The sequence below is a fragment of the Anomalospiza imberbis genome, assembly GCF_031753505.1.
Source record: "Anomalospiza imberbis isolate Cuckoo-Finch-1a 21T00152 chromosome W unlocalized genomic scaffold, ASM3175350v1 scaffold_67, whole genome shotgun sequence".
NCBI classification, from domain to species: domain Eukaryota; kingdom Metazoa; phylum Chordata; class Aves; order Passeriformes; family Viduidae; genus Anomalospiza; species Anomalospiza imberbis.
In genome coordinates this window covers 425,982-439,838 of record NW_027099336.1, presented here as the reverse complement: position 1 = coordinate 439,838, position 13,857 = coordinate 425,982, and the positions used below count along the sequence as shown (strand labels likewise).

Below are 13,857 nucleotides of genomic sequence, written 5' to 3'. Positions count from 1 at the left end.
TGTTCCCTCCATTCCTCTGTTGGTAATTGCTGAAGTAGGTCTCTTGGTTCACCATCGCATCGCACCCCTCTAAAATGCAGTCACTATTGTAGGAGAATTTGGTTCAGTCTATGGCTAACAAGAAAAGTCCAGCCACAAGCCACTCCATTAAAGCAGGGACTAATAAAAAAAAAGGTGAGCTGGACAGGAACAAACGCAGATCTGAACCAATGTGGCTAATCATACGTTCTCCCTTTATTGTTTATAGACAGTAGTTTATATACACTTCCAGATAGTTTACAATTGTGAGCACACTCTCATTGGCAAGCAAACATTGTTTGTCCTTGTCTTAAAGTGGCTAAAGTTTCACACTGCAGACCTATACTAATTCACACCTAGATAGCTCAGTACATGGTGTTATACCTTAACATAATTTCTGACTGCGCCACAAACTTATTCTTAACTGCGCCACAGGCTTCAAGGCCTCACCGAGGCCCACATCTGAGGCCTAGGCTGGGGTAGCTCAACCTTCACTCTAAACATATAAATCGTGAACATACAGATCGTGACCTCTTTCTCTCAGAAATTCTTCTACATACTTCTAAAGTGACCCTACCTGCACAAAAAAATTTAAGGCAATGCTAGTTAGTGTAATGCAATTTGCAACGAAGTTAAGGTTTGATTTGGGAAGGGTATCTGAGGTCACAGAGCATGAGTTTTAAAAATCTATAATTTGAAGATGGAATGGACAAAATATGAATACAGTGGAGGGGACAGCAACTAAAGAATTTTTCTCTGCAATACCCTCTCTTTGACTGCTAGGAAACACTGTCCAAAGAGGCTTGTGGTATAAACAATAACTGGATGGGAAGAGGCACTCTTGAATTTAAGCTTTAATGTCACAATAGGAAACAGCACCTGAGCACTGCAGTGGTGAAGCACCTTGCCTGCAAACTCACTAGAGGCAAGTCCGTGCTGCCACGCTGCAGGGCTACCTGCAGCAGAGGGAATTATTGCTAAGCCCTCCCTGCAGGCTTGCATAAACTAAACAAGGAACCCACAACCTCTTCACAGCTTTCCAACTCATTTAAGAAAGAAAACTATAGCAAGCAGAGTTACTCCCCACCATCTTTTTTATGTGTGTGTGTCACACACCCACAGTGATGCTAAAAGTCACAAGTGCTATGTATGCACAACTAGGTGTTGTTTCAGGTGCACTGCAAGTAGTCAGGACTTCTAGAAAAAACAACAAACAGACAAAACAAAAACTAAGAAAGCAAAACACATTTGGGTACATGAAAAAGGACTGGCTGGAAGGAAAAATGTTTCTCATTGACCTACTAAGTAGCTGGTGTTACCTTTAGTTTAATTTTACACACTGAGAACCATTTGATTGAATAGCCTGTATTGACTCAAAATAAATTAAAAGCAGGTTTTGCTATGTCACAGTTGTAAATTAGTTTTTCAATCTTAGAGTACAGCAAGTTACTTATTTCAAGATGAAAAATTACATTGCGAATTGGAATAAATAATTTAAACTACTTGTAGACAGCAAAGGGAAAAGAATTAGTTGAATCAACAGCTCAATGAAGACATCTGCTCAGCATGAAGCATCCCCCCCTATTTCTTGTCCCAGCACAAACTTCCTTGTTAATTTTTCTTTATCCTCTTGGCCTAATTTTAAAACTTTAGCTGTCATCTTCTTATCTTCTGGGATAACCCCTATTATTAATTTAACTTGTAAATCTCATCCCAATAAGTTGCTACCCGCCCCAGGGACCAATAAGACATCTCCCATCTAAAATCTAGTTTCTCCTTCAATTACCACATTTTTAATGACAGGAACTGTGAAACTCTCTCCTTTTGCTCCTCTTACTTAATAGCATTTTTGTTCACACTATTACCTTTTTGGATTATTTAACAGACAGGTTCTTTCTGCCCCTATGTCTACCACAACTTCTAATACTTCTTGGGGACTCACTTTTAAAGTTATCACTGGCTCTAGATGGCATTTGTCTCTTAAAATATAGAGCTTATTGAAACAGGGACTAAAATAAAAGGGTGGCTGGACAGGAACAAATGCAGATCCAAACCAATGTGGTTAATCCGATGTTTTTCGTTTATTGTTTACAGACAGTAGTTTTTATACGCTTCTAGATAGTTTACAATCGTGAGCACACTCTCATTGGCAAGCAAACATTGTTTGTTCCTGTCTTAAGGTGGCTAAAGTTTCACCCTGCAGACCTATACTAATTCACACCTAGATAGCTCAGTACATTTGGTTATACCTTAACATAATTTCTGACTGTGCCACAAACTTATTCTTAACTGCACCACGGGCTTTCAGGCCTCCGAGGCCCACATCTGAGGCCTAGGCTGGAGTAGCTCAACCTTCACTCTAAACATATAAATCACGGACATCTAGATCGTGACCCATTTCTCTCAGAAGTTCCTCTACAGCTTATGACTTTTCTATTTTTATTTTGTGCCCATCTCTCGGAAGATTTTCAGATCTTTTACCCTCTTAGGACAATCTCTCCTATAATGTCCTTCGCCCTTACTGAAGCATACAGAGTCTGTCACTGAAGTCCAGAGCGGCAGCCCTCCCTTCTTCTTTCCTTGTGGATCACCAGCAGTCAGAGGGTGAGGAGGCATGCAGAATCTGTTGCTGAAGTCCATAACAACAGCTGTCCCCGCTCCTTCCCTTGTGGCAGCCTCCAGAAGTTCTGTCTTTCCACCTCCGCTTCCCACAGCCTATTCTAGTCTAGTCTTTTTCAGGTCATGATGACGGGCAAAAGTCGATCAGGGGATGTGTTTCCCTCTTCCTCAGCTAGGGCATTTGTCTAGTCCCCTCTACTGTGTTTAGTTCTTTATTTAGGGGTGTCTTTATCCCCTAAAAATACTCCCATGATCCCAAGGGGTTTTCTTATTTGCATTTTAGCCCCAGAATGTTGGAGTTGTGGGAGGAGGCAGGTTATCTCCAGGTAGTTTAGGGAAAACAAACAGAGCAATTAGCTAATTAACATTTCAATATCGGTACTCAGCTAGAGCCAGCAGCCATTCCAGTGTTGCCATGGGAACTAGGAAAGCCCTGCCCGCATCTCTGGGGAACACATGGAAACTTTGTTCATTACATATACTTCCATTCATCTACATGTACTCACCTTTATCTCTCACTCACTCTCACACACATTCACACCCTCATGCCTGTTCATTCATGCTTCTGGACTTTACAATACTGTTACATATACTTTCATTCGCCCACACTCACTCACTTTTATTTTTCACTCACTCTCACATCAACATTTACCCTGAGTGCTCTTGGAGTGTTAATCCGTCAACCTAGCAGGTTTAATCCTGGATGTCTCTCAATCCAGCAGAATTTTAGGTGTTACTGGCCAGTCCCGGTGTTTTTGAATATCCCTCAATCCAACTGTGGTTTTGAACCCCAGATCGCCGTGGACATTTTTGTCCCTCAGTCCAGCTGTGTTGTCCAACTCCAGATTCTCTTGGGCATATCCTCAATCTGGCAACCTTGAGTGCTCTTAGAATGTTAATTTCTCAATTTAGCAAATTTAATCTTGGATGTCTCTCAATCTAGTAGAATTTTTAGGGGCCCCTCTCACATATTTTAACGTGGGGTTTTTTTTTTTTTGCCGATTGATTATGTCAGGAAAACCCTCTTTTTACCGTTTTTTTTTTTTTTCCCCAATAAATAATGCTAAGAAAACCCTCTTTTTACTTTTTATTCCCCCCCACCCCCCCCCCCCCCCCCCAAAGATGTCCCACTCCGTCCCGGAGACTCAGTCCCAGTTTCCCCAGGGGGGATTCTCTCACTCTTTTTATCACTCGCTTTCTCTCTTTACTGGCCGTTTTTTTTCCAGAAAAAGACGGAAACGCAGCATGGGAGACTCCGCTCTTGCTTGGCAGTCTGGGATAACTAGCCCGCCTCTCATTCATCCCCCTTATCCGCCCCGTCCCAACAAATACTTACCTGGTCTTTACCTGGTCTTTGTCCTTGGGTCTTGGTTCTTCGTGTACACTTTGGTCTTAGGGGCTAATTACCGCGGTTTTAGGGAATCCTTTCCCTTGTCCTTGTTTTATTGTCTCCTTTTGTCTATCAGATCGTAACCTGCGTCTGTCGGTAACAGCTGGGGAGCACAGTGAGGCTGGCTAATCAGGGCAGGACGCGTCTTCCTCACCCTGACTCTCCTAAGGCACCGGCAGAGATGTGTTAGCAACCATCCTCTGCTAACATAATTGTAAAATACGCCAATCACTTGGTTTTTAAAATTTTAAAAGTTTAATAATAATAAAATGGTTATAAAAATAGTAATACAATTAGAGTAATAAAAATTTAGAGTTAGGACAATTACAAGACAATAAAAAGCAAAGAATTACAGATGTCCAGATGTTCTTGGACACTAAGTTACGAAAAGCATACCTTGTGAACAAAGGAATAACCTTTAAAAGCAATAGCTTGTTGCATATTCATACATCTCGTACATTATGCATAAATTCCTTGCAAATTAAGAATTTCTCTGGTTTTTGTCAACTCTTTCCCTTTAATCTTGGTGGTTCCATGAAGATGGAGAGAAGGTAGAAGAATGTTTGTCTTTTCTGATAAGGAGGCAGTAATTCTTTGTCCTGTTGCTGTTATCTCTGTGCAAAGAGTTTCTTGATTATCTTATCCCTTGCTTGAGCTAGTAAAAAATCCTTCATCGCAGAGTTTTTATTTTAACATTGTTGTTACCTAAAACTATATTTAACACACTACTTAAGAGAATTAATACAGCATAACTTTCTAACATTACACATATAATATTCATTTTAATATTTGCGAAAAGCCAATAATAAAATATGCATTTTTCACAATTTCTTCGAGTAGAAATTTTGATACTGTCTGAGCCATCGCCCAAGAGCTCGGGAGGGCTTTTACCCAGTGAGTTAGTTTGTCCACTGTTACCAATAAAAATTTATATCTCCCCACCTTAGGCAGATCAGTAAAATCTACCTGAATCCTTTTGAAAGGCCTGTATGCCACTGGGTGGCTTCCCAGTGCCACCTGCCGGGTCCTTGCCCGATTAATCCTTTGACAAACAATACACCTCTGTACCTCTTGTTTGGCCAATTCATAAATCCCTTTGCACCCGAAGAATCTCAGGAATTGCTCTGCCAGGGCCTGGTGTCCCCAGTGTGTTTGTTGATGTAATCTCCTCAGGATCTTTCTGGTGTAGTCCTTAGACAATAGCTCCCTCCTGTCTGGCAATTTCCACTTACCTCCTTCCAGCCAGCCTCCTATCTTCTCATACCCCTCGATTTCCTTTGGGGAGGGGTGGGGAGGATATTCCTGAACCTCCCCTTCCTCAATTCCCAGGGTACTTACCTTCATCAAAGCTCTTGGTCTCTTTGTCTGCTAAATTGTTCCCTCTGGTCCGGAACTGCATTCCTGTCTGGTGCCCTTTCAAGTGGACTATGGCAATTGCTTCTGGCCCCCTTATAGCCTTTAAGATCTGTCTGATTATTTCCTCATGCACTAGCCCTTTTCCCCGAGTATTGAGCAACCCTCTTTCTTCCCAAATCTTTCTGAATGTGTGTACCACCCCAAATGCATATTTTGAATCTGTAAAAATTGTTCCTTTTTCCCTTCTAATTTCCACAAGGCCCTCAATACTGCATACAACTCACAAGCTTGTGCTGACCATCTGGCATTCAGGGGCCCAGATTCCACTACCTCCCTGGTTTTTCCATCCACCACCGCATAACCTGATTTCCTTTTCCCATCTGTGACCCTTGCAGAACCATCCACAAACCATTTTTCGCCTTCTTCTAATTCTTCCTCTTCTAAGTCTGGTCTTATCTTGGTCTGTAGTTCCACCACTTCGGTGCAGTCACGGGAAGGCCCTACTGCGGCTTCCCGGAATAGGAATTGCGCGGGATTTTGTGCCAGGGTAGTTCGCAATTCCAAATCCCAGGAGTGGATTAATATAGCCTCGTATTTCAGGAGCCTGGCATCAGTCAGCCATTTATCCGCCTTTTGCTCCCCCAAAAAGTTTAATAGTGCTATTGTGCCTGCCCGCACGTCCTCCTCCCTGGATCCAGCTACCAATAGATCATCTACATATTGTAATAACTTGGTCCCTTTGACAGGCACAAATTCACTTAAGAGTTTCTCGAGGGCTTGTCCAAATAGGTTTGGTGAGTCTACGAAGCCCTGAGGCAAGGATGTCTACCTTAATTGTTGCTTTCTATTTGTGTCTGGGTCCTCCTATTGAAATGTGAAATAGTCCCAAATTTCCCGGGCTAGCGGGCAAGTCCAAAAGGCATCCTTTAAATCTATTACACTGTACCAGGTATCTGCCAGGGATATGTTATTCAATAGTGTTTACGGGTTTGAGACTGTAGGAAACAAGGTTTTTGTCCTTTACCGCCCGCAAATCTTGCACCAGCCTGTAACTACCATCCGCCTTCTGTACCACCAAGATAGGAGTGTTATGTCTTGACATACATGGTTCTACTGTACCCTTCTTTATTAGATCCTCTATTACAGGCTTTAGTGCCCTCCTGCCTTCCATGGGAATTGGGTACTGTTTAATCCTGATCGGATCCTCCAGCCTCTTGATCTCGATGTGAATAGGCTCCATGTTTAACCTCCCTGCCTCCTCCTGAGTGTGCCACACTTTAGGGTTTATTTTATTTTCGTCCTCTGCAGTTAATTTGTATAAACTCACCGTTAGCTGGGAGTCCTGTGCTATCAGACTTATCCCCAGAACTACCATTAAATCCCTCCCCAGCAAGTTATAATCTGCTTCTTCTACCAGTAATATGTTCCCCAGGCAAAACTTATTTTCCGATTCTATTTCCACATTCTTTAAAACCGGTACCATAAAGGGTTCCCCTTTAGCCCTGATGACCACCATTGAATCCTTGCTTTTTGTACATCCTGGTGGCAGTCGCTGAACTGTAGTTCTTTCCGCACCTGAATCCACCAAAAATACCAATTCTTGCTTCTGGGGTCCAATTTTTAACTTTATCAAGGGCTCTCCAGGTGTTCTGGACCCCAAATTATAGAGCCCCTGACACCTCTAATCCTCCTGAAAGATTTGTTCATCCTTTATTATTTTCTTGCATTCCCTCTTGAAGTGCCCTCTCTTTTTACAGTAAAAGCACTCAGGACCGCTTACCTGTTTGTTTGTGCCCTTCTTTTGAGAGGGGTTAGGTTTTCCCTGGGGCTGTTGTGTTTGTGCTGGCTTTCCGGGATTCTGCATCCGCTCCTGTTTTTGCGCTTCTCTTACCTCAGCCACCAGCACCCTTGCCTGTGCCTTTTGTTTTTCATCATCCCTCCTCATGTAAACCTTCTGTGCCTCCCTTAGCAATTCTTGGAGGCTTTTCTCCTGCCAGTTCTCTATTTTGTCTAGCTTTTTCTGTATGTCCTCCCATGATTTAGCAACAAATTGTGTTTTCAACAGAATACCCCCGACAGGTGAATTAGAGTCGGTGCCCGAATACATCTGGAGACTCTTTCTTAGCTGCTCCAGCCATTCGGTGGGTGTTTCATCCCTCCCCTAGCATTCCCCCAATGCTTTACTGATGTTCTGCCCCTTTGGTACTGCCCCACAAATTCCCTGTATTACCATGTTCCCCCCGCGACTGACCACTTTCCTCGCGAAAGAGAGGAACTGCGATCTTGTGGCCCGCACTCACCTCATGACAGAGTCCCGTCTCACACACGCGCTCGATGACACCTCACTCAACCACATGATACTTACGGTCCTTTTCCCACGTGGATTCTTCGTGCACGTATATTTATGAGTGAAAAATTAACCGCAGCCTCGGAGATTCTGCTCTGAGTTCCTGAGAGCTCTGGGCCCATTTTTATCCCCTTTTTGATGGTGGCTCTGGCTCTGAATTCGAAATCTGATTGTTTCTATGGGATTCCCCAATCCTGTCCGGCCGCTGAAATCGGCAGGGTGCCGCCCGGACCAAAAAGGGGGGTCCCTGGACCCCCAAATCAGATCACGTTGGGGTGACCAAGATTGTTATAAATGAATGCTCCAATTTATTAATTAAAGAAAATGTATTAAATGATCCAAATTTAAATTTAGAGAAAAACAATGAAAAGCCACAATCCAATCAAAAAGGGTCAGTGCCGAGTCTGGGTATCGGTGCTGGGTGAGACACAGGTCTGACCGCTACAGCAGAGGGTCCCCTATGTTTCATGCCGACTGTCATGTCTGAGCAATTTTTATACTATTTTTCTTGCCTGAGGCAGCGTCCCTTTTCTTCCTTTTAGGACTGCACATATTCATGTGGAGTTCTTTCTCTGTGGCGAGTTAAACAAAACATGTCCGGAGAGTGATGAACACCCATGATCATGTTCCCGGAATTTGGTATTGAAATGTATCTCCCCAATGGCTCCGGCTATCTCAATCTCAGATATTTATTGCATATTCATCTTCCGGGCGTTCCTCGATCCTTGGTACTGGTGAGGCCACACCTTGAATCCTGGGGTCAGTTTTTGGCCCCTCACTACAAGAAAGACATTGAGGTGCAGGAGCATGTCCAGAGAAAGGCAACAGAGCTGAGGAAGACGCTGGAGAATAAGTCCTATGAGGAGTGGCTGAGGGAGCTCAGGTTGTTTAGCCTGGAGAAAAGGAGGCTCGGGAGACCTTATCATTCTCTGTAACTACCTGAAAGGAGGTTGTGGTAAGGTGGGTGTTGGTCTCTTCTCAAAAAGCAAGTGATGAGAGGAAATGGCCTCAAGTTGTGACAGTGTAGGTTTAGATTGGATATTAGGAAAAATTTCTTCACCAAATGGGTCCTAAAGCATTGGAACAGGCTGCCCAGGGAAGTGGTAGAGTCACCATCCCTAGAGGTATTTAAAGGCATATAGATGTGTCACTTAAGGATGTGGTTTAATGGTGGACTTGGCAGTGTTAGGTTATTGGTTGGACTTGATCTTAGAGCTCTTTTCAAACCTAAATGATTCTGTGTGTGAGAAACGACCACTCACTTTTTAAAAATTTAAAAGGTTTATTAAACCTTAACAAAAATTACAACAAAAGGACTAAATAAGGAAAAATTTCAGCGCTGGGAGCATCCCCCACACATGGTTGGTAACCATGTGGCTGACTCATCCACAAAATGGTTGCTCCACCTTTTATACCCTTGATGTTGCAACAGGTAACCCTAGCCCCTCCCAAAGTCGGTCTGTTAACTCTCCATCGCTGTCCATTGGTGTAGACTGCTTTCTTATAACTTGATTGGAGGTCAAGTGTTGCCATGCTGTGCCTCTTAGTAACCAGCCTGCCCCTTCCCCCAAGTGCCCGGACTACCAAGACCATCCTGGGATAACAATGTTGGGGGGGGGAGCACTTTGCAGTAACATAACTATACATCTATAAAACTTCTCTTGACATACATATAATGTCCACCCCTTAATTGTGAGAGCCAACTATCTCATTATTCATCTATAACATGTGATTTTATTATTTTCTCCCCTATCCTGTTGATGGGAAGTGAGCATGTGACTGGGTGGGGGCTTAGCTGCTGGCCATGGTCAGCCCACCACAGAACAGCACAGAAAGTTCTTTTGTGTCAGTGATAGCAAGGTTAGTGTGATGGATTTATGCTGGTCAAATGCCAGCGCACCCATGAATATCATTTACTCATTTTCCTCTGCTATAGCTAAGCAGAGGAGGGGGAAAGAAAACTCATGGTGAAGCGATATGCGGAATAAATAAATAGACTCCACAACTCGATGTAGTTATGAAGTGGGTATGTATGTCAGCGCCCGACACAAGTGAGATAGTTCTCCAAAAACTTGTGCCCCGAGCCTCAGTCTGACCCACATTTTTATTCACAAAGGTATTCCATATGCAATACATTACACAACTTTCTATGCATATTCAACCCCTGGCCCCACCTGTATTTGCCTCTCATGCTAAATAGGTCCACGCCCTTCTGGGCATGCGTGGTTTGCTGTGGTGGTCGCAAGGTGGTCTTTGGTGGTCTCCTGAGGCTGAAGATTGTGGTCTTCCTCAGGATTGAACTTTTGAACTTTTCTCCTCTGCGCATGCGTTTTTGGTCCTTTGGTGCTTATCTGAGTACGTCTGTCGGTTTTGATAAGCTTGGAGACAGAGGAGCCCCTTTATCTGGGTTCTTTGCATCTCCTGGTCTTCTCTGGCATTGTCCTTTATGCAAGAAGCTTCAGAGATTTGCATTTTTCCTATGCCCTTTGTACCACAGCAGAGGTTTCTCAAGTAAAAGGTTAAAATTAATTTATTTTGTTAATTCAAGTGAACTCCAAAAATCTCTATTTCAGTGGGGTGAGATAAAGATTAGGAGAAAACACTTTAAGGGCAAAACAGACTCAAACTTTAAGACATATTAAAAAAAATATTAACATAATTAGAAGAGGATAATGAAAACCAAAAATAAACCTTTAGAATACCTTACCCCCCCACCCCAGCGACTTCTTTCTTTCCCACCGTCAGTGCAGGGAGACAAAATATGGGAATTTAAGTTAGTTTGCCACTTCTTAAGATCTTTTTTCACTTTGCTTAAGAAGAGGAGTCTCTTTTGCTATGCCATGGGGTCTTTCCTATGGGAAACACTTTTCTGTGAACTTGTTCAAGGGGGTTTTAATTTTCACGGCTAACAGTCCTGGAACCTGCTTGCAACATGAAGTCCCTCCCATGGCTTGCAGTCTTCCCACAACTGATTTTCATGGGTCATTTAGTTATGGGGTGCAGTTTTTAAGGATGAGCTGTTCTAGAGTATAAAAGCAAGAGTCCTCTTCCTTAATCTCTGAAAGCAAGGGTTCTCTTTCTCTCTGTTCAAGCCTCTCACCAGAGCACAGCTGTTCAGCATCCACACGCTCCAGCACGAGTTCCTTTTTCTCATGGGCTGCAGGTGAATGCTGCATCCCCCCCATGCACTTCATGAATTACAGGGAAACAGTTTGTTCTATTATAGTCCTCATCATGGCTTGCAGAAGAATCTCAGCTCCGATGCTCAGAGCACCTCCTCCTCCCCCCCCTCTTTTGCACGGATCTTAGTGTCGCCATATTTTTCTCCTCACATGTCCTCACTTTTTCCTTTTCTCTGACTCGGGAGAGAATTGGCATCTGTAGGTTCGTTTGTTCTCAAGTTCTATCAATTGAAACAGTTTTTATAGAGCTTTGCAGCGCTGAAAAGTTGATCTTGTCTAGGCTCCACAATCAGGGAATTGCTCACTATGCTTCTCTCTCTATTGGTTACATGGTCTTCACCTGCACTGGGCAAGCCTCGCTGGCTGCCAGCTCCATTCCACACCTTTTCTTTATGCGGGACACCGAAAAAAGAAAAGCTGCTGCCGCTGCTTTTGTCTTTCTGTCCGTAGCATGGCTGGTTAAAAGCGGCTAAGTAAATAAAGTCCACTGTGAGCCATGCCGAGAGAGCCGCAGCCGCACGGCGCTGCCCCAGCCCCATGGTTGCTCGCGGCGCTGGGATGGCCCCAAGCAGCATGGTCCAGCGGCCCCCGCTGGGAAGCGACCCTGGCTGGCCCAACCAGGAAGGGGGCCCGGCCCGCCACCCCCCACCTCTCTTTAGAGAGCAGGGAGCAAGAGCGCTTCCTGCATTTTTTTTTTTTTTTGTTCTTAAGTATGTCATCAGAGAGGCGTTTCCAGCTTTTCTGATTGGCTTAGCAGTGTGCCAATTCTCAGAGCTAGCCAGCGATTGGTTTTGCCAGGCACAGAGGAAACTGCTAGCAGCTCCTCACAGAGAATCACTTCCGTGGCTTTTCCCCTCTTGACCACAGATAAATTAACACAAAACCAGCACAGTTAGTATTAAAAGCTTCATCCTGTTAAGTATATGGTGCATCTCAACATTTTCTGAAATGCACCAGAGGGCTCCTAATTTTTTTTTATAGGAGAGGACTATTGCATAACTATTTTTAAACACCTGACCTCTAGTTATGGATGCACAAATTATTATTCATTCAGTTAAAAAGTGGAAAAAAAATCAAGGAAAAAAGCCACCAAACCAAACTTTTTAAAAAAATATTTAAATGCTACCTAGGGAAATAGGAAAAAAAGTATTATAAAATATATAATGCATACATGATTTATCAGAATTTTACCTTCACAAATAGTGTCAATGACTTTTTTTGCCATTTGTAAGTGGACTGTTATAGCAGATTTTAAATTAATTTACAGCTTATGTCTGAATTGGAGGAGATTGGACTAGATGCTTTCTGACCAGCTACTTTTACTCATTAAAATTTTTAAATTAAATTATTCATCAGTTATTATTTTTACAGGGCGTTGAGATATATTTATGGATGCTTGCAGAAGTCTGTTCAAAACAAGTGGCCAGCTAATACGACAATGAGAACAAGAGTTGTTAGGTAAGTTACTTGTCATTTTATGCTGAAAATAATATTTTGTTGTCTTATTACTGTCATGCTTCAGTGTACTTATCAAATTTTTTTTAGTGACAAAAGTTTTTAGTATTTATATAAATTACAAGAATATTTAAAGTTATTGTGGTACTGGGGCATGATAAGGATCTGCTAGATTCTTAGTCATGTTGTTGGAGACTTTCTAATAGTCTAGTATAGAGGTCAGTATAGCTATGCTTAATAGCTTTAACTTTGAATTTACTTATATTTTGTTAATTTATTTAATCTAAGATCTTGGGAAAGAGAAAAAGTTCTCTCAAAGTGATAGTTAACCTTTTATATCCTCTAATGATTATGTTCCTGTCATGCCATCTGGGAGGACTGTGCCTTATCCAGGGACTCTTATGTAGTGCCTGTTAATTACTGGAAAAATTTTACACATGCTAAGATAAGTGTCCTTTAAAGTGCAGACATAACATGTTAAGGAAACTAATACCTTCTCAGAAAGGGGATTGGACTGACATTAGATTTCACTGAGGTACTTTCTGCACTGGAATATATAGTTTTCTGCATCAATGAAGGCTCCCTGTGCTGATCACTTGGAATCAGCATTCATTTTGGAAAATATGTACTTTTATGCTGTCCCAGTTTTATTTCACTGCTCCAGCTCAATCATGTTAAAACATTCCAGAGTCTCTAAAAATTTTGCAAGCTACTGAACCTGACTCCTTTGAACTGGAACCGAGAACAAAAACTCCAGTCTGCATTCATAAATCAATTGGATAAATAGTTCTTTAACACTACCAGTTGCTAGTGCAGGTCAAAAAAACCTTTTGACAAAAATGAGGTCTTGACACTTGTTCTAAATGTTACTGGGGATTTAAAGGTTTCAAAGCCACATATTTTCTACATTTGCATTACTTTTTTTTTTTGCAAGCCTAGCTTTGTAATAGACCCAATATCTGACACTGATCTGATTTACTGAGGTTAATCTCCCATTGAACAGTGTCTTCCAGATGATTTGTCATTGGCTCTTGTTTATCACTGCAACTGGAGACAGAAATGAAGATATAGGAACCCTTCCTTCCCCAGAGTTTCAGTTAATGTTAGTGTACTTAGTACAGTACCTTCCATGCTTATTTTTCTGTCATTTAGTGTTCATAACAATAGTGACTCAAGATTTTAATGAAGAAAAATCTTCAATAAAATGCCTGCCAGCAGTGTTCTGCAGGAGTTTTGCCTTCAAATTGAGGCTGCTCTCATCAAAAGTGTTTGGGCTAGTCTATTGCAAGCATGTAGAACTTAGAAGCAAGTACCATGTCTCTTCCTGTTTCTTCCCATATCCAGAGAGCACCATGTGGCTTTCCTTAAGTGATACAGCTTACACTGAGAATTTTTCTGGGATCTCTGCTGGATACTATAAATATTTGATCTATTTCTCTCTTCATAAGTGGATACTTGTGACTTGTCTCTAGAGTAGAGTTTTGTGGGGG

The 13,857-nt window shown here is 42.3% G+C and overlaps 1 protein-coding gene across 1 annotated transcript in view; it reads left to right on the top strand.

Annotated features, from left to right (window-relative positions):
- The window catches only part of LOC137465617 (ras GTPase-activating protein 1-like), a 141,480-nt gene that overhangs the window by 90,366 nt on the left and 37,257 nt on the right, over positions 1-13,857 (top strand). The window contains exon 20 of the mRNA XM_068177699.1: positions 12,284-12,370. Within this exon, the coding sequence (XP_068033800.1) occupies positions 12,284-12,370 (87 nt within the window). The remainder of the gene's footprint in view (positions 1-12,283; positions 12,371-13,857) is intronic.